Raw genomic sequence first — 27,912 nt, 5'->3', positions numbered from 1 at the left:
CTGTCTACTTTGGGACGCAATCTGCTCAGATGGTGATACCGAAGAAGGGGTCTCTTTGGGGGCAACGCTACTGGGCTGAGATGTGTATCTCTTTTAGCCAAAATCTCACATCTGAAGCCACCTGTCGATTCGGGCTAAATGTGCAAAAAACACTTCTGAGCTCCAGCGGGTTGTGTTCAACCATTTCAGATTACTGTGGCTTTAAACCCCTTTCCAAAATGATTTGATCAAAAGCTGTGATAGTTATTTAGTATCGAGCTAACCCAAGAAAGTGAGAGGTCAGGTGTTTCACAGGGTGGATGTATCGAGTGTTTCCTGCCATGGTCGGAGGTGGAAATTGCCTTAAACGTCCCCTTGATTTAGGCGAAATCGGTGAGATTTTACTCTATATTTGTGTCAATACGGTGTTTGTATGTAAGTACACGCTGTGTAGTGAACCACAAACTGGATGTATTCTTTTAAGCTTCTGCTGCTCGGCCATCAGCTCTTGGCTAGAGATTTATGAGGTTAAAATGGATACTAGCAGCTTCTCTGGGGGAAAGTAAAGGAAATCTGAAATTGATTTTTCGGTACTCCCTTTCTCCCTTCCTTTCATTTTCAGCCCAGCTTATAATTAACACTGTTCCAGACAGGAAAAATGTCCTGGTGAAAAGAAACAGGAAGAGGGAATTCATTTTGGTTCCTGAACAGAGCCAGTGCTTCATTTTTTTAAGCAGATTGCAATGTGAAAATGACACTTGGGCTCACACTTCCATTGACTTAGTTCATTAACACCTCCAGGTGAAGCTGAAGAAGGATAGACGTCTCATTACCAGCCACGGTAATTGATTTCAAAGGTGAAACTATCCTTAGCAACATGGCCGCAGCTCTGGGAGGAAATGACTTGTTTTTCTCTCATTGAAGGGGAAAATATAATAATCCCTTATCCTCTGTAGAACCCTCACAGTGCTGTGAAGCTTCATGTGATTATCTAAACAGTCTACTCTCCTGTCCCACATCTTGGAAATTCCATAGAACATTTCACTGGAAACGGCTACAGCAGAAAAATTTCTTGCCATTCTTAATCCATGGGAAAATAGATTGATTCTTCCACTCTTAGGGAAGCAGTGTGGCTTCGTGGATAGAGCATGGACCTGGGTTCAAATCCAGCCTCTGTGTCAGCTGTGTGTCCTTGGGCAAGTCACTTCATTTCTCTGTGCCTCAGTTCCCTCGTCTGTGAAATGGGAATTAAGACTGTGAGGCCCCATGTGGGACACGGACTGTGTCCAACCTGACTAATGGGTATCTACTTCAGTGCCTAGTACAGTGTCTGGCACGTAGTAAGCACCTAATTAAAAAAAAAAAAGTTGCAGAACCTGTGCCATAAGAATGAGTGCTTCCAGTGTGCTTTCTCTTTCTCCTTTTCTCACCCTCCAACCCCACAGCCCCAGTGCACGATACACTCAAGAGCCTGCGCAAGGCCGATAGTGGTCGTGGTCGTTCTGGGTAATGGGGTCCATTTTGGCTTGTACCGCTCTCCCGGCCTCCCCTTTCCAAGTCTAATTCCCACCTGTGTACTCTTTCCCAGCATTTTGCCCTGCCCTCAGTAATAAATTATATTATTCCTAATAGATATTAGTATTGCTACCATCAGGAGGCTATAAACTATTACTTCAACTACTGCCGGGCTGATTCACCTCACTGGGAGTTCAAAGCCATCGTGCCCTTCAGCTCTGCGCATAGCCATTTGCAGGGCTAGTGGTTGCTGAATATTTTAACTTAATTACTTGGGTGTCATCTGGGGAGACAGTAGGCTTGGCAAACAGTGTGGGTTGGGGGGGGGGGGGGGGGGGGAGCTGGTAAATTGTATTCCCAGGCCTAATTCAGTTATTATCGGGGGACCAGAGCAGTTTATTGAGCCCTTGGCCAGCACGCACAGAAACTCTAAGAAAACGTGAATATTATAACAAATTCCCTTTGCAGTTCAAAAGTGAAAAAAAGTCTTAGAAGTAGAGCATGATGCATAAAATTCCATTTTTAAGATGATGATAAGCTCCCAATTCAAAATATTGTTCCCCTAAAGATAAATTCTGATGGGGGTTTAAAAAAAAATAGCTAATGTTGAACTAATCCTGACTATTTACAGAGGATAGTTTATAGCATAGTTTTTTGCACCATTTATACATTGGCTCAGGCACCACCGTTCACCGAAACGCCGCAGATTTCCGTCCTTATAATCACGTTGCTACTTGGCTTAGGACCCTGAAAGTGGTAAAGGCTGAGAGATTCCATTTGCCGGGGGCACCCGCTCCCTGTTTTAATGCCCAAGGTAGTTGTCTTCCTGCCAGCCTGACGGTTCGGCATTCAGCATTTCTGACACGACTGATAAGTTTAATTGTGGGGTTGCTATTAACAAACGTATAATGGCATAAAGAACGGAGAATTTAATTATATCTTCGACAAATTCATATTGAAAGAAAGGAGCACAGATGGCTGAAAAGAGCTGTAAAATATTCCATTACATGCCTGCAAAAATCATTAGGCAGCAGTTAAGGATGTTATTAACGTGGCACGTTGACTGGGGGAATCATGTTTGTGTAATGCACATTAAAACAATGATGCTTCTGGTATTTTAAATGGTACCATAGCCCGTTACAAGCCTATCATTCTCTGCAATTATAAAATTGATTTTTACTCTTGATAATTTGTTATTCTTGTTTTCCTCCTAAAACCCCAAGCTGTAAATTAAAGCAGGGAATGTTATCTCTGATCCATCTCTGCTAACATGGACTCTTGTTTTACCAGACATTTGTATATGTTAGTTCGGACTTGGATCGCTGAAAAAAAAAACCCACTGAACTTACCATGAGTGGCAAAACTCCCCTGAAAGAAAGAGGAATCGAATCTCTAATTCAGATGTCTAAAGCAAATCTCACCGTGAAATGCATTCATTGGAGATTTGCTGATTTTGTTTCTAGTCATTCACAACCACCGTAGATGTTTACCTCCTCCCCCGTTGGCTTGACTCAACCCAGAAAGGGCATTAGAGATCAACAGGAAAGACTCAGTGCTATCAAACAGACCCTAAGCTCAGAAACAACCTCGGAATTGCTCAATCGTCTGGAGAAAAAAAAAAAAAAAGATTTATATTGTGCTGAAAGGATGGTGAGCAAGTAAATATTTTTGAGAATTGTTCAGGCTTTTTGTACTTGATTTAGGATATGATTGACTGTTGCTTGTTTCAGGCTCGTCTAGGAAAAAACGTTTGCTCGGTAATAATTGTCGTATTTGTTAAGCACTTACTCTATGCCAAGCACTGTACTAAGCACTGGGGCAGATACAATATGATCAGGTCAGACACAGCCCTCGTGCTACGGGAGGCACCCAGTCCCAGCCCCTCCTTTTTTATAGACTGACTGTGAGCTCGTCCTCTAGACCTTGAGCTCGCCGTGGGTAGGAAATGTGTCTGTTGTTGTACTATACTCTCCCAAGTGCTTAGTACAGTGCTTTGCACACAGTAAGCGCTCAGTAAATGCGACTCAGTAATGTGACGTTGAGTGTTTCTGTACAGATCCACAAGGAACGCAAGTTAGAAAATCACTCAGAGAAATAGTTTTATAATGAGAACATGGCTACGGCAGAATATTGACCGTGAACTATCTGTTAAATATTTCTCTGAGTTCTATGCGACTTAAAATTTTGGTATGGTTATTCTCTCTAACCTCTCTGGGCTCCTGGAACTATCTCGATGTTTAACATGCTCAAGTATTTTTTTTTAAATTTATTAACAAAACCGTTCGATCATTTTTACAGTCGCTGTTCGGAGATGCCATCCTTTCGCTTAATCTTAAAAATGAATCCTTTTTTAACCTTTTTGCTAAGTCTAGGGAAAACACTTTCTAATAAAGAGTGGTGCTTTTGATGGCATTGTGATTTCAGTGTCATAGGAATTTTGAGTGTTGTCATTTTCAAACTGATAGTTGATTTACAATTATTCTTCATAAGAACTTTAAATAAGAATCCATCTCATCTTCCAAGGTACCAGTCTTGCTGAGCAATTTGGGTTTCTAGTTCCATTTTAAATTTTCAGAAAACTAGGCTTTTTGAGTTTGATTTAGCAGGATTTTCTCAGAAATACACTAGAAGGAAATTTAGTGGAATCAATTGCAGCATCTCCTTTAGAGCTTAATATATATGACTGGTGTGTACTTTAGCAGTTAAAGCAAAACTAAAACATAGCAGCAAAGGAAAAATGGCTGCTACGATGCAGTTGATAACCTTGGTGAAAGAAGATCAGTCGATAACCTTGGTGAAAGGAGATTTTTATTCCCGGCATTACGCCCAGGTGCCCACTGACGATACCAAACAAAATGACGCACGAGATGTTACACACATTCCAGGGGATGCAACAAAATGTTCTTTGTTTTACCACTAGATATGTCAAATGGGCAATCTGCTTCCCTACATTTTTATTTGTAAAATGGAGAAAACACTTGGCATCAGATGCCTGGCAAATGTTTTAAGATGCTTGGGCAGTAGAGACTGTAGGAAATCAAAATACTAGGTGGATGTCAAGATTAATGAGTGTGTAAAATAACTTTCACAGTTGAAGATTGCTTTGGGACCTTAAATGACGTATTTATTTCAATATGGTGTGTGTGAATTAAAAGCCTTGCAGCCCCCTTCTCTATTTTTCATTAGACATACTGTACTCCCAGAGTCTGCAACCTTTTGATGCATAAGAACAAAAAAAAAGATTAAAATGAAACATTTAAGCAGGTGGTGGATAAAGAACCAATCACACACATTAAATTCACTTTAACGTAGTGAAAGTATTCATTTATTGTGAATGTGTAAAGAATAATAAGGAGAAGGGTAGGGAGGGTGGGGAAAAAAGACCAGTTCCTGCTTTGTTACCCTCTCCTCCTTTTGGGGAAGGTGGCAGCAGGTATCACTGTTGCGAAGCACCGTGTTAACAAATTAAATAGACTTGTTAAAGGGGGTTAGGTGTTATTCATGATTGAAGTTGTAGGGGCCAAACCTTTGCTGTCAATCAGCTGGAGGAGGAAGAGGTGTTGGCGGGGGAAAGGAAAGGCTCAGCCTACTAGGTTTCTGGGGAGGAAAAGAACTTGCCAGCCAAAATAAAATCAAAGGAATTTTGTCTGTGAATGAAGGAGGGAAGGAGAGAGGCAACTGCTGGGAATTAAATACCACCCTCGTGCAGAGTCCGATTCTAAGTGCTGGGGAAAAATACACGAGTGAGAGGTAAATGGGGTCCCTGCCTCTCTAGTGGCTCACTGTTTTAAAAATCAGACGGGGAAGTGTTTGGCAAGAGGCAAGGTGCAATCATATATATACAAAACGGCATCAAGGCAAAGTTCAGAATCCAGCAAGGTGGTGGTAAAAAGGGATCCCGCAGGGCCCCAGGGTTTGGCCTCCCCGATCACCAGGGCCGGTTACCATCGAAGCTTCAGTCGATCGATCAGTGATATTTACTGAGCGCTTACCGTGTGCACAGCACAGCACTTGGGAAAGCACAGCACAACAGAGTTGGTGGACGCGTTCCCTCCCCACAAGGAGCTTACAGTTTACAGGGGGAGGGCACAATTCCTGCTGCCGCTGCTGGTCCCCTGCTAGTCACGCCCCGTGGAGGGCTGACAGCAGTGGCTAGAGCCAAGGCAAGTAATTAGCCAACTCTCACTCGCCCTGTTCCTCTTGCCCCGCAGCTTAGCGTGGCTGCCGTGGACCTGGACCCGGGTAGGCTGAACCTGTCGTTTCTCTTCCCATCCTCAGGGCCCGAGGGGAGGACCACCAGACTGCGTGCCACCTGGCACGGACCCACTCTTCCTCCCACGAGAGATGAGCGGTGCCTTTCGCTGGCCGGCCTGCCTCGGCGGGGCACGCAGCAGGAGCAGCTCACCGTCAGATTGCTCCCACAGGAGCTGGGGGTGGGGTGGGAAGAGAGTGGCTCCGACACTCCACCGCCATCCGGTGATGTTCCTGCGCCCGGCCGAGCTGCGTCCTGCCCAAAGACAGCAAGCAGTGGAATCGCCTTCTTGGCTCCCCTTTGGCTCCTTTCTGGCCCAGAGGAAGGGGCTGGGCCAGCTGCTTCCCGCCCAAAGGTTTGCGCCCTTGTGGTGCCTGTGTTCAAGAACCGTTTGGATGTCAAGAAAAGCAAAGTGTGGCAGCCGGGTCACTGACTCCCGACTCCTGCTCTACCCGTTTTCATACCCGAGGCAATGTACGTCTGTAGTCAGAGAGCTCATCAATCAATCGTGTGCTGCGTGCTGAGCCTTGTACTGAGCGCTTGGGGGAGTCCAGTAGAAGGGTTGATAGATGAGTTCCCTACCCACAGTGAGCTCATAGTCTACAGGGGGAGAAAGCATTAATGTAAATAAATGTTAATATATATGTTAATCCAGCATTTGTTGGAAAAATCTTTCTAGACCACATCTGAGCAGTTTTTTCTCCTCAGAGAGATGCTGTGAAGCGGTGGGCGGATAACAATAGAGGTTGTTGATGCAGTTCTTTAGAAGAACACTTATAGAGGAGAGTTGCTCTTTCTCTCTCCATTATACTTGACAAATGTCAACGGCGAAGGTGGGGGTCAGCGGGGGGAGGGGGCACGGTAGGATTTCAGCCAGGATGCAGTGGTGTTTTTGTTCAACATATTTCCAGGAGCACCTTCTTTGTTTATTCCCTCTTCCCTCCCAACCCTAATGCAGAATTCATGCCGGAAAGGCAAAAATGTCGACGCAGGCGTGCCGCGGGGCCGTATACCTCACACTCCATTCAGCCCTGTAGATGTGCGCGGCGCTATTGATCGTCATCCCTCACACCCCAGGATTCAGTAACTCTGCCCGTGAGGTTCTGTCCAAACTGCTGAGGATTCCCCAGGCAGAGCAGTGGCAAACGGGGCCCCAGGACAAGGTACTGGTCTTCCCTGGCTCACACCCACCCACCCCACCAGTAGAGGGCCCAGGGAAGACTGCACTTGTTAGCATCGGCTAATGCCCTCCTCATGCCTTCCTCCTCCCCCCGTCGTTTCTCTTCACCCTCACCCATTCTCCACCTTTTTTTTATGGTATTTAAGTGCTTACTATCTTCCAGGCACTGAACTAAGCACTGGGGTGGATATAATAATAATAATGGCATTTGTTAAGCGATTACTATAGAGAAGCGGCGTGGCTCAGCGGAAGGAGCCCGGGCTTGGGAGTCAGAGGTCATGGGTTCGAATCCCGGCGCTGCCACTTGTCATCTGGGTGACCGTGGGCAAGTCACTTCACTTCTCTGTGCCTCAGTTCCCTCATCTGTAAAATGGGGATGAAGACTGTGAGCCTCACGTGGGGCAATCTGATTACCCTGTATCTACCCCAGCGCTTAGAACAGTGCTCTGCACGTAGTAAGTGCTTAACAAATACCAACATTATTATCATTATTATTATGCACCAGGCCCTGTACTAAGCGCTGGGGTGGATACAAGCAAATCGGGTTGGACACAGTCCCTGTCCTACGTGGGGCTCACAGTCATGGGTTCTAATCCTGGCTCTGCCGCTTGCCTGCTGTGTGGCCATGGGCAAGTCATTTAACTTCTCTGCACCTCAATTACCTCACCTGTAAAATGGGGATTAAGATTGTGAGCCCCATGTGGGACACGGACTGTGTCCAACCTGATTAATTTGTTTACACCCCAGCGCTTAGGACAGCACCTGGCACATAGTAAGCATTTAACGAATACCATAACACTAAATAAATAAATATGGCACGGTGATATATCGTGCCGTGTGCGGTGACATAATGGCATCGCATGTGATGTAGGCGGCCGTAAATCGTGTGGCTCTTTATGCCCCGGCTGCTCAGAGGTTTCTTTTTGTGGGGCTCCTCTGCAAAAGAGGGTTGTCTAATCCTGTAGTATGTTTCATATGTCTAATGAATATTTTGGAGGGGATTTCTCTTTAGAGTTCATTATAGAAAGATTTAATGTTAATGTTCTGATATTATGCTTCAAATGACTTCAACAAAGATTAAACCGTGTTTCAGTAATATTTAATTTTCCGGATTTCCTATTATTTTTGCAGAGGTTCTAGAATGGTTCCATAATTCATAATAGTAAGTCTATGAGAAAAGGTACATGGCATAGCCATTCACGATACTGTCACAGTTTCAAGAAATGTAGCCATTGTGAGTTATTCCTATACGTGATGTTCTGGCAGCTTCTTGAAAGGTGACGGTAACAGTTTCTTTCCTTATAATACAGACTTCTCGACAGTAAGCTCGCCATGGGCAGAGAGCCTATCTACCAACTCTGTTCTATCGTACTCTCCCAAGCGCTTAGTACAGTGCTCTGTCTCAAACAAAAATTCCTCACCACTGGCTTTAAAGCACTCCATCCATCACCTTGCCCCCTCCCACCTCGCTTCTCTCTTTCTACAACCCAGCCCGCACACTTCGCTCCTCTAGTGCTAACCTTCTCACTGTGCCTCGATCTCTCCTGTCTCGCTGCCGACCCCTATCCCATCTGCAAAGTTGGGATTCGATACCTGTTTTCCCTCCTACTTAGACTGTGAACCCCATGTGAGACTGATTATCTTTGGACCCAACATTTAATAAGCGCTTAACAAATACCACGATGATTATTATTTGAAAGTTTTCTCCTAAGGAGCTCAGAAAACTTCACTTATATTCCATTCATCTTTAGAGCATCCTGGTACCGTTAAGAGGAAGCCCCATTTGACTGCTGGGGAAAGCGAGGCCCCAGTGCATTTAAGTCACGTGGTCCAGGCCGTACAGCTAAGGAGTGACAGAGCCAGTATAAAAACTCAGGTATCTTTAGCAAGCTTCGCCTTCAGTAAGAATCCACTGGGTGTATTTTCCTCTCCATCTAGTTACAGTGCCAGGAAGTTAGGTACATCAATGAATAAAGAGGCTTCTTTCTCTCTTTCCTTTGTGGGAATCATGAAAGACCACAGCGGGTATCCAGTATGGTACTATCAAGAAATCTAGCTGCAGTGATCTATTTGGGGTTTAGCTTGGGGATGGATTCCCTGGAGAGTGATGCCTAAATGTGGGTTTCCCAGTGCCCGCAAGCCCTGGGCTAGTTTTTGTCAGTTGAATTTTGTACAAGAAATAGGTCCCAGTTATTTATAGACATCAACGTTTAGCCCCTAATAGTTTCCCCATGGAATAGTAGACAGAAACACGCTTGATTCACAACTGGTCGTGAGTGTTTGTGTTCGGGAGCCTATTCACCAAAGCACAGAGATTTTCATCAGCCCCGAAATTTTTGAAATGAAGAACTCCCTTTCTTCACCCTTCTAAAACGGAACTCTGGGTAAGTTTCTGTAGGAGCTGGTTCCTTTGGAAAATGGAAATCTGGGCCTTTAGGGTGTTTCTATGCCAGATGTGGTATGATTTTGGCAATCATATGGTCACGATATTAATGTTGGACAACTTAAAGATCACTGTTTTTTTCCCCCTCCGTATAAGAGATATTAGTGCTACGGCCTAGATGAGTGTGACATTTTCAACCAGCCAAGCATCGACAGCTTTACTTAGGAGGCTATTTGGGTCGTCTTCCTCCGTCGGAAGTTCTGGTGCAAAAGTTAGGCCACTGACATTTTACCGGTCCTTTGACATTTAGAAGAGTTGTCGACCATGATTCAGCATTTTTTGAGCAACTGCACAGCTCGGCCCGTCTCTCGTTTTTTGTGCTTTTTTTCCTACTTTCATTTTATGCCAGTTTTTTTACATTTGTACGCATCGGAAGAAATATCCACCCAAAGGCTAGCTGTCATGTGGACTGAACTTTTGCAAATCAGAGGTCGCGGTCTCTGTTGTAATCAGTTCATCAGTAAGTAGGAGGATAGATTGGAGCGGAATACACTGGGGATGAGTGCAGTGGGAAAAGAAAGACTGGCTCCTATCACTAGCCCTAGTGTGATGAGAGGATAACAGTTTTCAGTTCATTTGATCTGAGGCAGCTCTTAAACTGCCACAGGTCCTTTGTGTCCTGGTGGTTAGCTACTTTTGATTTTCTAAAGACTATAAAGGTCCCAGATTTGAAATTTGCATTGTCCGCTCAAAATTTTTAATTAGGATTCAAACACCTAGCCGGCAATAAAATGGTGCTGCCAAGCAGTGGGAGACCAAAGGCAACTTCCCCCATTTTAATTTCTCTACAGGCAACAGCTCATAATCATTATGGTACTTGGAGCGTGTCTGGTTGGAATGTATAAGTCATTTATGGATCGCTCTTCACCTGTTAAAGTCTACATTGATTTTACATGTCAGTGGAGAGGAAAGTTACCATCAGTATGACCTTCCAAATAGAGCACTGAAATGAGACTGTACCAAGCGCAAAGTAATAATAATAATTATCATGATATTAATTAAACACTTACTGTGTACTAAATGCTGGGTTAGATTCAAGAAAATCAGGTCCCACGTGTGGGGTTCCTAGTCTAAGTAGAAGCACAGAGAAGGTCTGACTTGCCCAGGATCTCGCAGCAAACAAGCGGTGGAGTCAGGATTAGAATTCGGGTCCTCTGGCTCCCGAACCCCTGCTCTTTCCACAAGGCCATGCTGCTTCTTGGCACTCACCGGGTTTGGGTGTCTCTCCGCGTAGGTTACCGACATTCACTGTTGGGCTTGTGTCAACTGTTAGTAGGAATGAGGAGGAAAACTGGAAGACTGAATGTTGCCGGAAAAGATTCTGTCTTCAGTTTGGCTTTAAGTGCCAACCGTGCTATAATCGAAACTTGACATGTACCTTAGGTATTGCCATAAATGATTCCTATTGAAAGTGGAGAGACCTCTCAGATGTTGTTTAAATATGGTCAGAAAAAGAAAGGCAATTAAACAGCGACCTTGGATCCGGCTGAAAAGTAAGCTCCTTGTGGGAAGAGTTTACCAAGAGCTGTACTCTCCCAAGCACTTAGTGCAGTGCTCTGCACACAGTAAGCGCTCAGTAAATGCCATTGTTTGATTGCTGCTCCTCCCTAGATTAATGCTTAAAATGTTTGAGTGGGATCCTTCTCATTTATAATCGCAAAGTAGCCAGTGGTCGTGTCTCTGTCATTTGATTCGTATATGAGCTAAACCCACACTAATCAGTAGGATCAGCTTTGAACCTGAAGGACAGCCATCTGTAGGTTTGGTCTTCTAATGGAAATGGTGGAAAATGGCAGTGAAAACTGGTGCGGATAGATAGTATTAGGAGCCAGAGCGACATTGCCTGGCTTAAGTAGGCTTTATGGGTAATGTCAAGAAATGTTAGTTTCAGACTGCCCCCTAGACTGAGTCCCGTGTGGGTCAGGAACTGTGTCCAACCCGATTGGCTTGTATCTACCCCAGTGCTTAGTACAGTGCTTGACACATGGGAAGTGCTTAATAAATATCATCATTAGGTTTCTCAATATCTTACTTAGAAGTCAATCAGGCACATTTGAAAAAGCAATACACGAAGTTTAATAATACCTATTGTTTTCTTTCTACTCTCACTTCGTTTTGAGTTCTGAGAATTCAGTCTGGGTCAGACGGTGAATAAAGTGAATGAGACTCCATCCATCCTTACAGACACCCACCCCCTAAAACAAATGTGTGGAAAGCAGCTTTTTATTTCCCAGGAGTTGGCTCTAATTTTGTATATTTCAATCTACCTTCATTCCTCTCTTTCACTACCTCGGAGTCTTTCTCAATCTCTCGCTCTCTTTCTCTCTCTCTCCTTCTCTCAAATTATTTTCCAGTAAATTTGACCAGGAGAAGAATTCTTCAACGTCCTCAGGAGAGCTGAAGATACTAGGGGAATATAGAGGTGTTTAAGTCCTCATTATATCTTCACCAAACTCTAGAGAGTTGTCTGAAATGCCAAACTTAGAATGGGCCAAAATGTACTGTGTTGGGCTTTTCATCATGGACCTTTCATAAAGCAGTCTGGGAAATTCTGAGAGGTAAGGGAGAGCAGAATAGGGAAAGACAATTCCCTAGGAAAAAGCACTGTGACAGGAAATGGGTCGCTTCTTAGCTATATAATATCTCCCCGCATTGTATAAATCCTGCAGTTCTTTTCACACAGAAGAAACTTAAATGTCCCTTGACAATGATGAGGTGTTGCTTGTATTTCTTGCCGGTCCTGACTTTGACATAGAAGTTGCCTTGTTTGTAACCTCCCTTTCAGCTTTTTTCCCCCTTTTTCTGTTAATCACTTCCCCTCCTTGGTTTCCAATTTATCTACAGTATTTACTGAGCAACATACAAAGTGCTTAGGAGCATACAATGGAAGGCCAACTCACCAACATCTCAGCCCTCCTGAATTTATATTTGTTTATTCCATCAATCAGTGGTATTTGAGTGCTTACTGTGTTCATTTATTCAATCAATTGTATTTATTAAGCACTTCCTGTGTGCAGAGCACTGTACTAAGCGCTTGGGAAAGTACAGTATAATAGAGTTGGTAAGCACATTCCCTGCCCACAATGAGTTTACAGTCTGAGGGGGATACAAGACATGAATATAAGTAAATAAATTACAGATATTCAATAGTATTTATTGAGCGCTTACTATGTGCAGAGCACTGTACTAAGTGCTTGGAATGTACAAATCGGTAACAGAGACAGTCCCTGCCCTTTGACGGGCTTACAGTCTAATCGGGGGAGACAGACGGACAAGAACAATAGCAATCAATAGGATCAAGGGGGTGAACATCTCATTAGAACAATAGCAAATAAATAGAATCAAGGTGATGTACATCTCATTAACAAAATAAATAGGGTAATGAAAATATATGTACCTATGTGCTGAGGGGCCAAGGGAGGGGTGAATAAAGGGTGAAAATCCAACTGCAGGGGCCACACAGAAGGGAAGGGGAGAAGAAGAAATGAGGGCTTTATCAGGGAAGGCCTCTTGAAGGAGATGTGCTTTTAGTAACGCTTTGAAGGTGGGTGATCTTCTTGTCAGATTTGAACGAGTAGGGCGTTCCAGGCCAGAGCAGGATGTGGATGCGAGGCCGGCAGCAGATAGAGAGATCGAGGTTGACATAAGAGGACTGAGGTGCGCGGGCCGGGTCGTAGCTGGAAATCAGGGAGGCTAAGTAAGAGGGGGCAAAACGATTGAGTGCTTTAAAACCCCTGGTAAGGCGTTTCTGTTCGATGTGGAGCTGGATGGGCAAACACTGGAGGTCTGTGAGGAGTGGAGAAAGGTGGACAGACCTTTTTTTTCTCTTTTTTAGAAAAATGATCCAGGCAACAGAGTGAAGTATGACCTGGAGCGGGGAGAGACAGAACGGAGGGAGGCAAGCAAGGAGGCTGATTCAGTAATCAAGTCAGGACAGGATATGTACTTGGATTAATGTGGTAGCAGATTGGATAGAAAGGATAGGGCAGATTTCTGCAAGGTTGAACCAACAGAATTTAGTGACCGATTGAATACGTGAGTTGAAGGAGAGAGATCATTTGAGAATAACGTCCAGATTATGAGCCTGTGAGACAGGGAAGATGGTGATGCTGTCCACAGTTATGGGAAAGTCATGGATTTGAGTGGGAGGATAAGATCTGACTCCCAGGCCCATGCTCTTTCCACTAGGCCATGCTACTTCCTATCATAATCCTTCTGGACCTCTCAGCCGCTCTCCACACTGTGTACCACCCCCTTAGCCTGGAAACATGATCTATCCTTGGCTTCAATGACACTGTCCTCTCTCTTAGTTCTCCTCCTTGCTCTCTGAATGCTCCTTCTCAGTCTTCTTCACGGGCTCCTCCTCTGCCTTTCACCCACTAAATGTTGGAGTCCCTCAAGGTTCAGTTCTGGGTCCCCTTCTATTCTCCATCTCCACCCACTCCCTTGGAGAAGCCATTCACTTCCACAGCTTCAACTACCGTCTCTATCCAGATGATTCCCAAATCTACCTCTCCAGCCCTGATCTCTCTCTGTCTGCAGTCTCGCATTTCTTCCTGCCTTCAGGACATCTCTACTTGGCTGTCCCACCCACGTCTCAGACTTAAGTGTCTGAGACAGAACTCCACCTAAACCCTGTCGTCCCCTTGTCTTTCCTATCACCGTGGATAACACGATCATCTTTGTCTCACAAGCCCGTGAGTGTGGCGTTATCCTCCACTCACCACTCTGATTCGACCCGCATACTCAATCTATTACCAAATCCTGTCAGTTCGGTCTTTGTAACCTCGCTAAAATCTGCCCTTTCCTCTCCATCCAAACTGCTACCAGGCTGATCCAGGCCCTTTATCCTATCCTGCCTGACTACTGCACCAACTTTCTTGCTGACCTCCCTGACTCCTGTCTCTCCCCACTTCAGTCTGCCCCCCAGATCATTTTTCTTAAAAACCATTCAGTCCACTTCTCCCCACTCCTCAAGAAGCTCCAATTAGTTGCCCATCCACCTACATACCTAAAAGGAACGCCTTACCATTGGCTTTTAAAACACTGCCCCATCCTCTCTTACCCTGTTAATTTCCTTCTACAACGCAGCCCCCACACTTCACTCCTCTAATGCCAACTTAATCACTATACCTCAGTCTTGTCTATCTCACTGTCAAACCTTACCCACCTGCTCTTTCTGGCCTGAAATCCCTCCCCCTTCATATACTACAGACTATCACTCTCCCCACCTTCAAACCTCACTGAAATCATAATTCTTGCAAGAGACCTTCCCTGACTAAGCCCTCATTTCCTCTACTTGCTCTCCCTTCTGCAATGCCTATGCACTTGAATCTGTAGCCTTTACGCACTTCATTCTTTCATTCATTCAGTCATATTTATTGAGCGCTTACTGTCGGCAGAGCACTGTACTAAGCGTTTAGGAGAGTACAACTCTAACAGTAAACAGACACGTTTCCTGCCCACAATGAGTTTATAGTCTAGAAGGGGAGACGGACATTAATATAAATAAATTACAGATATTTTCATAAGTGTTGTGGCGATGAAGGAAGGGAGCAAGTCAGGGTGACGTGAGAGGGAGAGAAGGAAAGGAGGGCTTAGGCAGGGAAGGCCTCTTGGAGGAGTTGTGCCTTCAGTAAGACTTTGAAAGGGGAGAGAGTAATTGTCTGTAGGATTTGAGAAGGGAGGGCGTTCCAGAACTTGGCCGAGAGGTTGGCGGCGAAAGAGACGAGATCGAGGTACGGTGAGAAGATTAGCATTAGAGGAGCAAAGTGATATCCACTCCAGTCTCAGCCCCGCAACACTTAAGCACATATCTGTAACTTATTTAATGTCTCTCTCCCCTTCAAGTGTGTAAGCTCCTTGTGGGCAGGGAATATGTCTACCAACTCTAATGTATTGTACTCTCCCCAGCTCTTAGTACAATGTCCTTGCACAAGCAAGTGCTTAATAAATACCATTGATTGACTGATCCCTGTCCTTTCACCAAATGGGGAAAAAGAGACATAAATGGGTGAATGTACTATAATGAATAGCGGGGAAAATAAATATAAATGATAGACGTGAATAAACACGTAAGACGTGTAGACAGTGGTTGAGGAATGGTAGGAAGGTGATGGGGCAATAACTGGAGGGAGCCTCGGGATCAAGGGAGGGGTTTTTTTAGGCTAGGAAAGACTTCAGCATGTTTGAAAGCAGAGGGGAAGAAACCAATGGAGAGTGAAGAGTTGAAGATGGCAGTCAGGGAGGGAAGAGGAGAGGGAGCAAACGTTTTGTTACGATACAAAGGGATGGAGTTGGAGGTGCAGGTGGAGGGGGATAGACTTGAGAGGAAGCGGGAGATGTCTTCTTGAGATACAACTGGGAAATAGTAGTAATAATAGTTATGGTTTTTGTTAAGTGCTCAATATGCGGCAGACACTGTACTAAAATCAGGTTGGACAAGGTTCCCTTGTCCCACTTGGGGCTCACATTCTCAATCCTCATTTTACAATTGAGGTAACTGAGGCCCAGAGAAGTGAAGTGACTTGCCCAGAATCACACAGCAGACAAGTGGCAGAGCTGGGATTAGAACCCATGACCTTTTGTCTCTCAGGCCCGTGCTCTATCCACTAAACCATGCTGCTTCTGGGAAAGATATTTTGTTAATGAATTGTACATCGCCTTGATTCTATTTAGTTGCCATTGTTTTTACGAGATGTTCTTCCCCTTGACGCTGTTTATTGCCATTGTTCTCGTCTGTCCATCTCCCCCGATTAGACTGTGAGCCCGTCAAACGGCAGGGACTGTCTCTATCTGTTGCCAACTTGTTCATCCCAAGCGCTTAGTATAGTGCTCTGCACATAGTAAGCGCTCAATAAATACAATTGAATGAATGAATGAAAAGATGGGCAAGTTGAAGAAGGGGCAGGAAGACACACACACTGATGATGAAGATGAAGAAGAAAAAGAGGGACTGGAGAGGAGCAAGGGAGATTTTAGGGAGAACATGCCTGCTGGTTTCAATTTTATAGATAAGGTACATGGCAAGGTCATTAGGGGTCGGAGGTTGGGGCGAGGACGGGGTGTTTGAAGAAGGAGTTTCGGTTTCCCCAAAGGGAGCATTTTCCTAGAATTTTTTTGGTTTATCCCAAGTGTTATATTGGCCATAACTCATAGATCTTAACCAAAAGGCCTCATTTCATTCCTTAGTGTGTGCTTTTTTAATGTGTATGCTGGTTATTAATGCTGGCTTGTGTGCATTTAGATCACTGCACAGAAACCCTTTTTTCAAATAGTACAAAGGAAAACATCTATCCTGCAGCAGTAGACATTTGCATTTCCTTTTAGTTTGGGAAATATTGTTTTAATCAGCTATTCATTTCTACCAAAATTTTACCCCCCAATAATCACTGCTTTGTGATTATTTTTCAGTCTCCATAAATTAAAATCAGTATTCTTTTTTCATCACCTTGTAGTTTGTTTCCAAGACCCACTTTTTGGGCTACATTAAACGCTACCGAAGGGGATGGTTGACGCAGTCTTGGCCAGGGTGTGAGCATTTACAGTAATCCTTCACAGAGGACCTAATTTAAATCCAGTGTGCACCACTCTTCTCAAACGCAAATGCTGTTAAAATGGAGAGATGCATTCAATTTTAAGGAAGAACAAAGTAAATCCATTTCATCACGAAAAATCCACCCAGCTCACCAGCACGAACGCAATGGACTAGGGCGTTGATCTTTCAGAGAAATGGGGAGTCATTTTTTCCTCTTTTAGTGATTAAGTGAGATGAGATGGAAACACAATCTTTCTCCCAAATGCTCCCTTTTGGAATTTTAGAGAATGGATGTATTTTAAAGTAACCTGAGGGGCTTATTCTCTAGACAGGCTACTGTAAGTACTGAACTGGATGTTTTGAGGGGGTCTTTTGAAAGTCGAACATCTTAAGCAGGATCATATTCACAAGGCTCACCCTACTCCTGTGATTGCTGTTTCAGTATTGATCTACTGTAATTTCTAATCCTGTGAAAATACTTTGCTATTTACCTTGACACATCAAAGAAATGATGAGCTGAACCACTGCGCTCTGTCAGTAATGAGTAATAAAGTGTTTATTATCAAAAGAGTTATAGTCTGAGTAAATCCCGAAGTCCTCCATCTCGATATTTTTCTTTAAAATTAGCAACTTTTCTCTCGTCAAAGAAAAACCTTGGTATTAGATTTAAACTTTCCAACTAAATGCCCAGTTTTGAAATTTGGGGGAAGGGAGGGGTGATTTTTCTGTAGTCGTAGAACAGTGTTTCTTATTCCTCACTCAAATTCTGACTGCAGCAGAGGCATCATTCATCTGCTCTTAGAGAAATTAGGGAGACATTCGTCTTTTCTCTATGCGATGCCTTGACGGGTAATGTACTCATAGTCCAGCTGCGTGTGACGCATCAGCCAGAGCTGGAAGGAAAAAGAACAAGTTAGGGCATTTTGATTTCTTAACTAAATTCCAAAGGACGTCTTCCCGAGTTCTTTCATCCCTCAAGGAGAAAGGGAATTTACCATCTCATCTTTCTCCAGTGAAATATGTCCCTTCCAAGAATGAGGCATTAGTCTTAAAAGGTAACATGGGGGTGGGTGACATCTTGCCGGATAGCAGTCTGTTAACATTCTTCATCAAGTGCTGCTGGGTCTATAAAAGTTCAATAAAATATCTCCAAAGTGGAACTTTAAGTTAATCAATGATGTTTATTGAGTGCTTACTGTGTGCAGGGAACGTGTCTGTCGACTAGTATAATAATAATAATAATGGTATTTGTTAAGCCTTTACTATGTGCCAAGCACTGTTCCAAGCACTGGGGTAGATACAAGGTAATCAGATTGTCCCATGTGGGGCTCAAAGCCTTAATCCCCCTTTTCCAGATGAGGTCACCGAGGCCCAGAGAAGCAAAGTGGCTTGCCCAGGGTCACACAGCAGACAAGTGGCAGAGCTGGGATTAGAACCCACGTCCTCTGACTCCCAAGCCTGGGCTCCTTCCACTAAGCCACGCTGCTCTCCCAAGCACTTAGTGCTTCTCTGTCCCTCAGTCACCTCAAATAGGGATTAAGACTGTCAGCCCCATGTGGGACAGGGACTGTGTCCAACTTGATTAGTTTGCATCTGCTTCAGCTCTGTGCCTGAAACATAGTAAGCACTTAAAAAATACCATCATTATTATTATTATTATTATTATTATTATTTGGAGCGTGGCTGTCTTTCTTTCAGGAAATTCAGCGTCGCATAGCATTGCCCACCAGATTGTAGGCTTCTTGAAGGCGCTCTTCTTTAATCTACCCCAAGAACGCAGACTCTCTTTAGCTGCACATATCCCATTTGCTGAGGGCTCAGGTGTATGGCAGAACTACCTCAAAAGCATACAACTTGAAGTCCACGTGGACACTGGCATCCTGTAAAAACTATTCCATTGCTTGAGACTATTTCTCTTTCCATCTCCCCCGTTAGAGGGTAGGCTTCTTGTGGACAGAGAACATGTCTTGTCTTTCTGTTGTACTCTTACACCAAGTACCCACTCGATAAATAGCTCTACTGTTACTAGATCCAGATAATAAAATGCTTCATTTACTAATGGATGGGTTCAATTCTCATCTTTCAAAGACTATGGAAATAGATTCCAGTAAGCTCCTAGAATACAACTGTCCTCGCTAGGTGTGTGCTCAGGTAATATTTGCTGCTGATTGAAGAGGAGAAGGGAAATCCCCAGGAGTTGGAAGCCAGCCCCTGGATATCTTGTGTCCTTGTTAATTTCAGGAGCAAGATAAGCCTATGCAAATACCCTTATACTCAGCTATTTCCCCAATTGGTAATCTTATATTGTACTCTCCCAAGTCCCCAAGTGCAGTGCAAGTCCGCTGCAATAAAGTAAGCACACTCAATAAGTACGATTGCTTGTCTGATCGATCGATTGACCGATTAAAAGGATGGGTGACTTCACTCTGTCCACTGGCCCTGCGCTCCTTGAGACAGATCGGGAGGTGCCTAAAATAAATAGACCAGCCAGAGCTATTTTCTGCCACTCTTACAGAGAAATCTTGTTAGAAAATGACCCACTTCCAGTGCCAGTGAGACAAGACCTGTAAAAACTAAAAAGGATTTTGTGTTCATACCACCGAAGGAGTTTTCACTTCCTCGGTTATTTAAAGAAAGCTGAAAAATTGCCCTCTGGCTTTCAGTGTCTTCTTTATTTGTTTATCCAGCTCCACAGCCTGACTGGTTGCTGCTGTTGAGACCAAGCTGAGGAACTCCAGAAATTTCATTGGCAGAATTTTTTTTTTCCCTCTCTCCCTCATTTCCCCCATGCAAGGAAACGGTATTCCCTCCGCAAATTAAATTACTGTGAGTTATTAGAACGGCCTGGAAAACACCCCTCCTGCTTTTGATGGTTTCCACCGTGGAGGAGGTGGTCTTCCATAGAGGTAGTCTTCGGTTTAAAGATGCCTCAGAGTTCAGCAGACGCAATCGCAGCCCCAATCTTCCTGAGGTGTTTGTGGAGGAGGTACCAGGCCGCTCTACTTTTGCTCCATGCCGTGGCGTGAGTCAGGTTGGGATGGAGGCTCCTCGGTGACGCGGAGGCGAGCCGATGTGGGTCGGGGGGGGATCCCGGGGAGGCAGCATGATGGTCTGGTAGAGGAGGATACAGAGGACCCTGGGAGCCACGATAGGAAGGTGGCGGAGTCGTCGTGTGGCCTGCTGATGGAGAGAGCAGTAGCTTAAATTCCACACACAAGGCATGCCGGAAGCAGGGAGCCACAATGGAGAGCTCTGGGCACCCGGAGGAATCAGTCACATAGCCCGTCTGGTGAGGGGAGATGCCCAGCAAACGCCCAGCAGAGATTCTAGTCCACTGGCATGTGCACGGGGCAAGCTGGGAGCAAGCAGGAAGTCACTGTCGGGAGCCGGGTAGGGGAGTCACGTAGCCGACTGGTGGAGGTTGCCCAAAAGGTCGTATAAGCAAGATGTTGTGGTTATCTGTATTTGTAAGTTGCTCTGTTTTTCTCAGCTGCTTTCACATCATTGGTCTCATTTTAGTCTCCCTACATCCCCGTGAGGCATCTTTCTCCAAAACATACCTGAGAAAGTAATTCCAGGAGCACCCCCCAAATGAGTTTTTGGATCACGTTTCAGAACAGTTTGATTTTGGACAAATTTACAGGTGTTGTGGGAAATTTCCTTTCCTCTTTCAGTTTCCTCATTAAACTACATTTTTTTATCGTTGACTTTATGGGCTCATATTTTATAAACTGATAAGATTGAGTGGTTTAGGCTAATCAATATTTCTGCTAATGACATTTGGGTTCCGAAAGAATAGGTAGACCTTGTGCCAGTGAAAAATCATTTTAAAAATCCAGACTGATATTGATTAAAATGATTGGCTTGAAGATTAGATATCCAGAGTATACAGATTTTTCTTCCTCTTTTATTTTGTGTACTAGGCGAGAGACACTAAGTGTTCTGTAAAAATTGTTGTTCCCAACATTTACGACAAGATTTAGGCAAGTCATCTTCTTTATTGGATGCAGTGGAAAGGTAATAATTTATATACGGAGCCATCTCCGCTCCAAATCCTCCATTTGCCACCATTTAGCAGTTTTACTTTGGATTGTTTGAGACCTCCCTTCCTTAGGAGTCAGTTTCTTCCTCGAGCCCTTCTCTTGGTCCGGTGGAAGTCCACTGCTCTGGGAATCAGGAGACCTGGGTTCTAGCCCCGGTTCTGCCCGAGGCTGGCTAATGTGAGGGAAGACCATTCCAGCACTTCACAGTATGTCCCACCCTGCCTCTACATACCCAACGCACTCTCCGCCCCAGTGGGAACGTGACCAGCAGGGATAAGAAAGGGCGAGTGGTCCCCTATAGGCTGTATACTCCTCATGGGCAAGGAACGTGACTACCAACTCTGTTATACTGTACTCTCCCAAACGTTTGTCCAGTGCTCTGCTCGGAGTAAGCGTTCAGTCGCTCTACATCCCCAGCCCTGATCTCTCTCCCTCTCTGCAGTCTCGCATTTCCTCCTGCCTTTAAGACATCTCTACTCGGATGTTCCGTCGTCGCCTCGAGCCTAGCATGTCTAAAACAGAACTCCTTATCTTTCCACCCAAACCCTGCCCTTCCCCTGACTTTCCCATCACTGTAGTCGGCACCACCATCCTTCCTGTCTCACCAGCCCGTCACCTTGACGTTACCCTCGACTCTTCTCTCTCATTTCAACCCACATATTCAATCCGTCGCGAAAACCTTCACCTTTGACCTTCACTCAGCATTGCTATAATCTGCCCTCTCCTCTCCATCCAAACTACCACCTTTTAATCCAAGCACTTATCTCATCCCGCCTTGATTACTATTATCAGCCTTCTTGCTGACCTCCCTGCCTCCTGTCTGTCCCCACTCCGGTCCATATTTCACCGTGCAGCCCAGATTACTTTTCTACAAAAATGTTCAGTCCATATTCCCCACTCCTCAACATTTAATATCAATGTAGTAAAACAGGGCTAGCTTGTTCCTTGCATTTAACGAGAACTGATCTTTATAACTACTCCCTTCCCCTCCTCATCTGACAGAGATAGCTCACTCCATCATCAAAGCCCTTCTCAAAGCCCAACTCCTCCAGGAGGCCTTCCCTGAAAAATCATATCTCCCCCCCCCCCAACAAAATTTCTTTCCTACTGCCACTTCAGCACTTCCATATCACGTAAACACTTGGGTGTTTAAACATCCCCCCTCCCCACCGGCTCGTATGTACCTGTATTCTATTGCTTCCTCCTACGTGTAATTTATTTTAGAGTTTGTCTTCCCCCCTAAATTGTAAACTCTTAGGATAGGGATCATGTCTGCTAATTCTCTTGTACCCTTCCAAGTGTTTGTCACAATGCTCTCCACATAAGCACTCAGTTAAAAATATTGATCCATTGACTCCTACGGTGCAGATTTAGCTCCTAATCCTTCAGGTTTTCACAATTTTTGCAATAGGACATGGTGAATTTTCCCAACAAAAAGGAGCATGTAGCCCTAGGAACTGGCTAATCAAACCAGTTCTCAGTTTTTTGTGTTGATGGGCCGGAATAATTGAACTCAAAAGATAACCCCTAAAATCTCATTTCAATCGATTATTACAGCCTCCCTGCAAACTCCTTACCTGACCTGCAAGCAAGAGGCAAAGGGACTGATCTCAGTTCACCTCCTTTCCCTACCCCTGCACAGACTCCAACAGAGAGTTTTGACAAGTAAAATCACCAAAAGGAAGATGAAACAAAGAGTTTGGATAATCCGTGCCTACGGTCACACGGCAGGCAAGAGGCAAGGCTGGGATTAGAACCCAGGTCCTTTGATTTACAGGCCCTTGCTCTTTCCACCAGGTCACCCTGCTTCTCTGATTCTGTCAGAATGCATTTGCCTCTAAAGCAGTTGGAGCTTCAGGTAGTCTTCAGTAATACATCCCTGATCAGTAGCTGGGTTATCTGTAATTTTTCAATGGATTTTTCTTCCTTATTTAATCTGTAATCAGAAAGTTTGAAAATGTTAAAATGAATTTGGCTTGTTTGTATCATTGCTTATTTCATAAAGCTTGTGTGTCACCTCGCTTGATATGTTGGCATGTGCTTTTTCCAACTCAAGTGGAGTGGATGGATGGGAGAATAGACAGTTCTTAAATGCCCATTTTCTCTGACCCGAATCGAGACTGAATATTTGTGCCCGTCAGGAAAAAAAGGCATTCCAGAATCATGCCACGCCCCAATTTAAGGCAAATTTGGTGTGAATGTGGAATGTTTGCTATTTGTTTTAGATCTCATATGAGGTTTTGTATTTTGGTGCGATTTGTGGGGGAGAGGGGAGAAAAATCACATTCGCTTTTATGGGGAGAACTAGAAAAAAGTCTCCAGGATTGCAGAAAGTGGCCGAAGCCCATCACTGAAAGTCATTTGGATTTAGATTGATCTTTTTTTTTTTTTTTGCCCCAAAGCTGTAGAATTTGAAAGAACTCCTGCAAGACAAACAAGTAGACTAGCGACCAGAACTGTGGCTTCAAAATCAGACAAGTAGGTTTCTGTCCCCATGCTGTGACTCTTCGTCTGACCTTAAATAAGCCACCGACGCCTCCCGGGCCTTGGTTTCTGTACCTGTAAAATAATGAGGCTGATGTTGCCCTTGCTATTTGTGTCCCGAGGACTTGTATGAATTAAGAAGTTGATATCCATAAATGACTTGGAGAGGCTCAGATGTAAGCCCCTTTCATGTAAGTCAGAGACCCTTGTTCTCAGGTGCTTTTCCCACACGCTACGTTTTTGGTTCCTGTCCCATTCTATCATCTCATTACTTCCTTTTCCCACATATTTCTTTTAGGGCCCTGAAAATATCACACATACTAATGAAGCCTCAGTGAATTATTAATACACACTCAGAAATTTTCCACCAACACTAGAGTAACTGAATGATCCATTTAACAGTAGCATTAGGAGAATCCTGCGTGCCTGAAAACTCTAGTGCTTAAAGATATAGTCAAGGTATAATTCAGAAATATCAAAATGGGTTGCTAGCAGAAGCAAAGATTTCAGCGAAATTGCTACTATCATAGAAGATTAAGAAATGCTCAATTGAAGCCTAGTGGGAAAGAATCAGGTAACCCGCCAAAACTGCTTTTAGTTTCAACCAGTCAATCGATCAGTTGTATTTATTGAGCACTTACTCTGTGCAGAGCACTGTATTAAGCACTCGGAGGAGTAAAATAGGGTTCTTGGGCATAATCCCCACCCGCAAGGAGCTAACAACGTAGAGCAGGAGACAGACACTAAAATAAAATAAAATGCATGTAGCGGGGGACGGTTTAAAAACTCATATATTAAGTGCTATAGGTGTGAAGGGGTAATACTCAAGAGGGTGAAGAGATAAGAGTTTAATCAAGGAAGGCCTCGTGGAGGAGGGAGGAAAGAGGCAGAGAGATGAGAGATTAATCAGGGAAGGCTTCCTGGAGGAGTTGTGATTTCAGGAGAGCTTTGAAGATGGGAAGAGTAGTTGTCTATCGGATGTGAAGGGGGAGAGAACAGGGAGGAGGGTGGGTATGAGCAAGGGTTTGGCGGTGACAGAGACAAGGATGAGGCACGGTGAATAGGGTTGGCTTGTGAGGAGCGAAGCATACAAACTGGGGGATAGAGGGAGAGGAGTGATGCAGAAGATGACATTTTTACATCGCAAGAAAATCATTTGCCTGGTCATGCCAAGCGAATGTAACCTAGGTTTATATCACCAAAAATGTTCAGTACATGTCTCCCCACTCCTCAGGAACCTCTAATGGCTGCCCATCCACCTCCACGTCAAACAGAAACTCCGTTACATCTCCTCCACCGGAGGCACCCCAGTGCTACCCCCCCAGTTCCCCAACATTTAATTGGATACCACTTATATAAATTCCTTAAAAATGATTTAATTAAGGAGGCTGACACTTTTTGGCGTAGTTATTGATTCAGCGCTGGAAGAGTTGATGCCTCTGACGTTGGGAAGAGAATATTCTCTGATCGGGTCATCGGGAGTACATGCTGTGATCTGTGGCTGGAGTTAAACCAATCTGAAACTCAGATTTGCAATTTAGCACTGAGCGGAGCTATTTCCTTGTCTAATTAGTTCTCATAACCCCCATGTGGTGGGCAGAATTTTTCATCTCTGTTTTGTACATGGGAACATTCGGAATTTTAGGAAGTCAAGTGACTTCTCCAGCGTCACTCTGCAAATGGGTGGAAAGATCCAGATTAGAATTCAGGGGTTCCTAACTCTTATGCCATTGGCTATTGCTGATTGGCAAAAAGCTTTTTAACACCTGCCTCTGGACTGTAGCAATCAATCAGTGGTATTTATTGAGTGCTTACGGTGTGCAGAGCAATAATAATAATAATGTTGGTATTTGTTAAGCGCTTACTATGTGCAGAGCACTGTTCTAAGCGCTGGGGTAAACACAGGGGAATCAGGTTGTCCCACGTGGGGCTCACAGTCTTAATCCCCATTTTACAGATGAGGGAACTGAGGCACAGAGAAGTGAAGTGACTTGCCCACAGTCACACAGCTGACAAGTGGCAGAGCTGGGATTCGAACTCATGAGCCCTGACTCCAAAGCCCGTGCTCTTTCCACTGCGCCACGCTGCTTCTCTGTACAGAGCACTGTACTAAGCACTTGGAAGACTACAGTAAAACTGAGTTGGTAGAAACGTTCCCTGGCCACAACGAGCGTACATTCTAGAGGATGAGATATTTATGTTGGGCTGAACAAAACTAATTCATTGCGTGAATCATTTAGAATTTATCCTTTTTGTTTACTTTCTGAAAATCACTTGTCAAATTTCATCAAGCAAAACCAATACAGATCCAGTTGGTCCAGACAATTCCAACTTGCTTCCATTTTAGAATGCAGGTGGGATTTCCTAGTTACTGTGACCCTGCTGTGGGTGTCTGTGGCATCTTGTGCCTTATAACTTAAATACACACTATTTTCTTGATGTGTTTATTTTTAACCTACGCTGTGGGGAGAAAGTAAGTAACCTTTTCTTCCTTGGAGTATAAATACCAAATTGGTCATTTTGAGGCAAACATAGAGATTAATTTCTTCTTATGTGTATTTTTAACCTACTTGGGGTAAGTAATAATAATAACAGTAATAATTATGGTATCTGCTAAGCGCTTATTACGTGCCAGGCACTGTACGAAGCGCTGGGGTGGGTACAAGCAAATCGGGTTGGACATAGTCCCAGTCCCACGTAGGGCTCACAGCCTCAATCCCCATTTTACAGTTGAGGTATCTGAGGCCCAGAGAAGCCCACGGTCACACAGCAGATGAGTGGCGGAGCCAGGATTAGAACCCATGACCTTCTGACTCCCAGGCCCGTGCTCTGTCCACTACGCCATACTGCTTCCCTGCTTCACACTATTTTCTTGATTCGTTTATTTTTAACCTACTTTGTAGGGGGAGGGTGAATGACCTTTTCTTACTTGTTTCCCTCCCTGAACAACAAATTTCCAGACAGGCATGGAAATGAATCAGTCAATCCATCAATCAGTGGTATTTATTGAGCATTTACTAGGTGCAGTGCACTCTACTAAGTGCTTGGGGGAGAGTACAGTACAGCAGAATTAGCAGACCCGTTCTCTGCCCAATAATGATCTTACAGGCTAGAGATGTCAAAAAACTCAACTGCATAAACCTACAAGGACATCGGAAGAGAATGGCCATACTGGAAGTGATGGATCAGACTAATGGGTCATTTGAAGATAGATTTGTTGATATATTGCACATAATAGTCTCAACCCTTTAATTATAATAATAATAACTGTAGTAATTGTTAACCGCTTACTCTTTGCCTGGCACCGTACTGAGGCCTGGCGCAGTTACAAGATGATAATCAGGTTGGACACAGTGTCTGTCCCACATGGGGCTCACGGTCTGCGTAGGAAAGAGTAAGACTGAATCCCCATCCATCAGTAAATCAGTGGAATTCATTCAAGTGCTTGCTGTGTGCAGAGCAGCGTTCTAAGCGCCTCAGACAGTAGAGTTGTCAGACACTTCCCCTGCCCACACAGAGCTTCGTCTAGAGGGGGAAAGAGACATTAATATAAAGAAATAATTTATAATATGTAATTCATCAGGATGTTCGTAAGTGCTGCACGGCTGAGGGTGGGGCGAATACCAAACACCCAAAGGCCACCGATCCAAGTGCGTAGATGACACCCAAGGGAGAGGGAGCCAGGGTAAAGAGGGCTTAATCGGGGAAAGCCACTTGGGGGAGAGTGGTGCTCTGGTATGTATGGAGAGGGGAGGGAGTTCCGGGCCAGACCAAGGACATGGGAAAAGGGTCGGCGGCCAGATAGATGAGGCGGGGGCACAGTGAGCAAGCTCGAGGAGCAAAATGTGCAGGCTTGGCTGGAATCGGTGAGGTGGGGTAGGAGAGGGCATGGCGATTGAGTGCTTTCAAGCCAACGGCAAGGAGTTTCTGTAAAATGCAGAGGTGGATGGGCAACCACTGGAGGTTGGTTCTTGAGGTGTGGGGAAACATGGACTGAACGTTTTCGTAGAAAAGTAATCCGGGCTGCAGAGTGAAATCTGGACCGAAGTGGGGAGAGACAGGAGGTCAGCGAGGAGGCAGATGCAGCGGTCAAGGTGGGGTAGGTTAAGTGCGTCGGTCAGTGTGGATGGAGAGGAAAGGGCAGAGTTTAGCAACGCTGGGAGGGTAGAACCGACAGGCTTTGTTGGCAGCCTGAATGTGAAGAAACCGAGGCACGGGGAGGTGAAGCGACTCGCCCAAGGTCACGCAACAGACAAGTGGCGGAGACAGGATTAGAGCCCAGGTCCTCCGACTCTCAGGCCACGCTGCTTACACAGGAATGACACGTTTATCCTAAAGAAGAGGCCCTTTGCTTTCAGGGGGGCTCTCCGGGACTTGGGAATTACGACACGGAATCTTTGCATCTGAGCTCAGCTGGTAGTGGAGAATGATCAGTTAATGTTTTATTCAGGAATGCATATATAACATTAAAATGCAGTC

At 44.6% G+C, this 27,912-nt stretch overlaps 1 protein-coding gene across 2 annotated transcripts in view; it reads left to right on the top strand.

Moving 5' to 3' along the window:
• Positions 1-27,912, top strand: part of LYRM4 (LYR motif containing 4) — a 113,446-nt gene that overhangs the window by 74,876 nt on the left and 10,658 nt on the right. The window contains exon 3 of one of the 2 annotated variants that reach the window (XM_029053960.1): positions 5,773-6,220. The exons of the other annotated variant lie outside the window; for it this stretch is intronic. Within the exon in view, the coding sequence (XP_028909793.1) occupies positions 5,773-6,220 (448 nt within the window). The remainder of the gene's footprint in view (positions 1-5,772; positions 6,221-27,912) is intronic. 2 annotated transcript variants of the gene reach the window in all.

This window comes from Ornithorhynchus anatinus, chromosome X3 (genome assembly GCF_004115215.2).
Source record: "Ornithorhynchus anatinus isolate Pmale09 chromosome X3, mOrnAna1.pri.v4, whole genome shotgun sequence".
NCBI classification, from domain to species: Eukaryota; Metazoa; Chordata; class Mammalia; order Monotremata; family Ornithorhynchidae; genus Ornithorhynchus; species Ornithorhynchus anatinus.
Note: the sequence above shows the minus strand (reverse complement) of the source record. Positions and strands in the feature narration are given on the sequence as shown.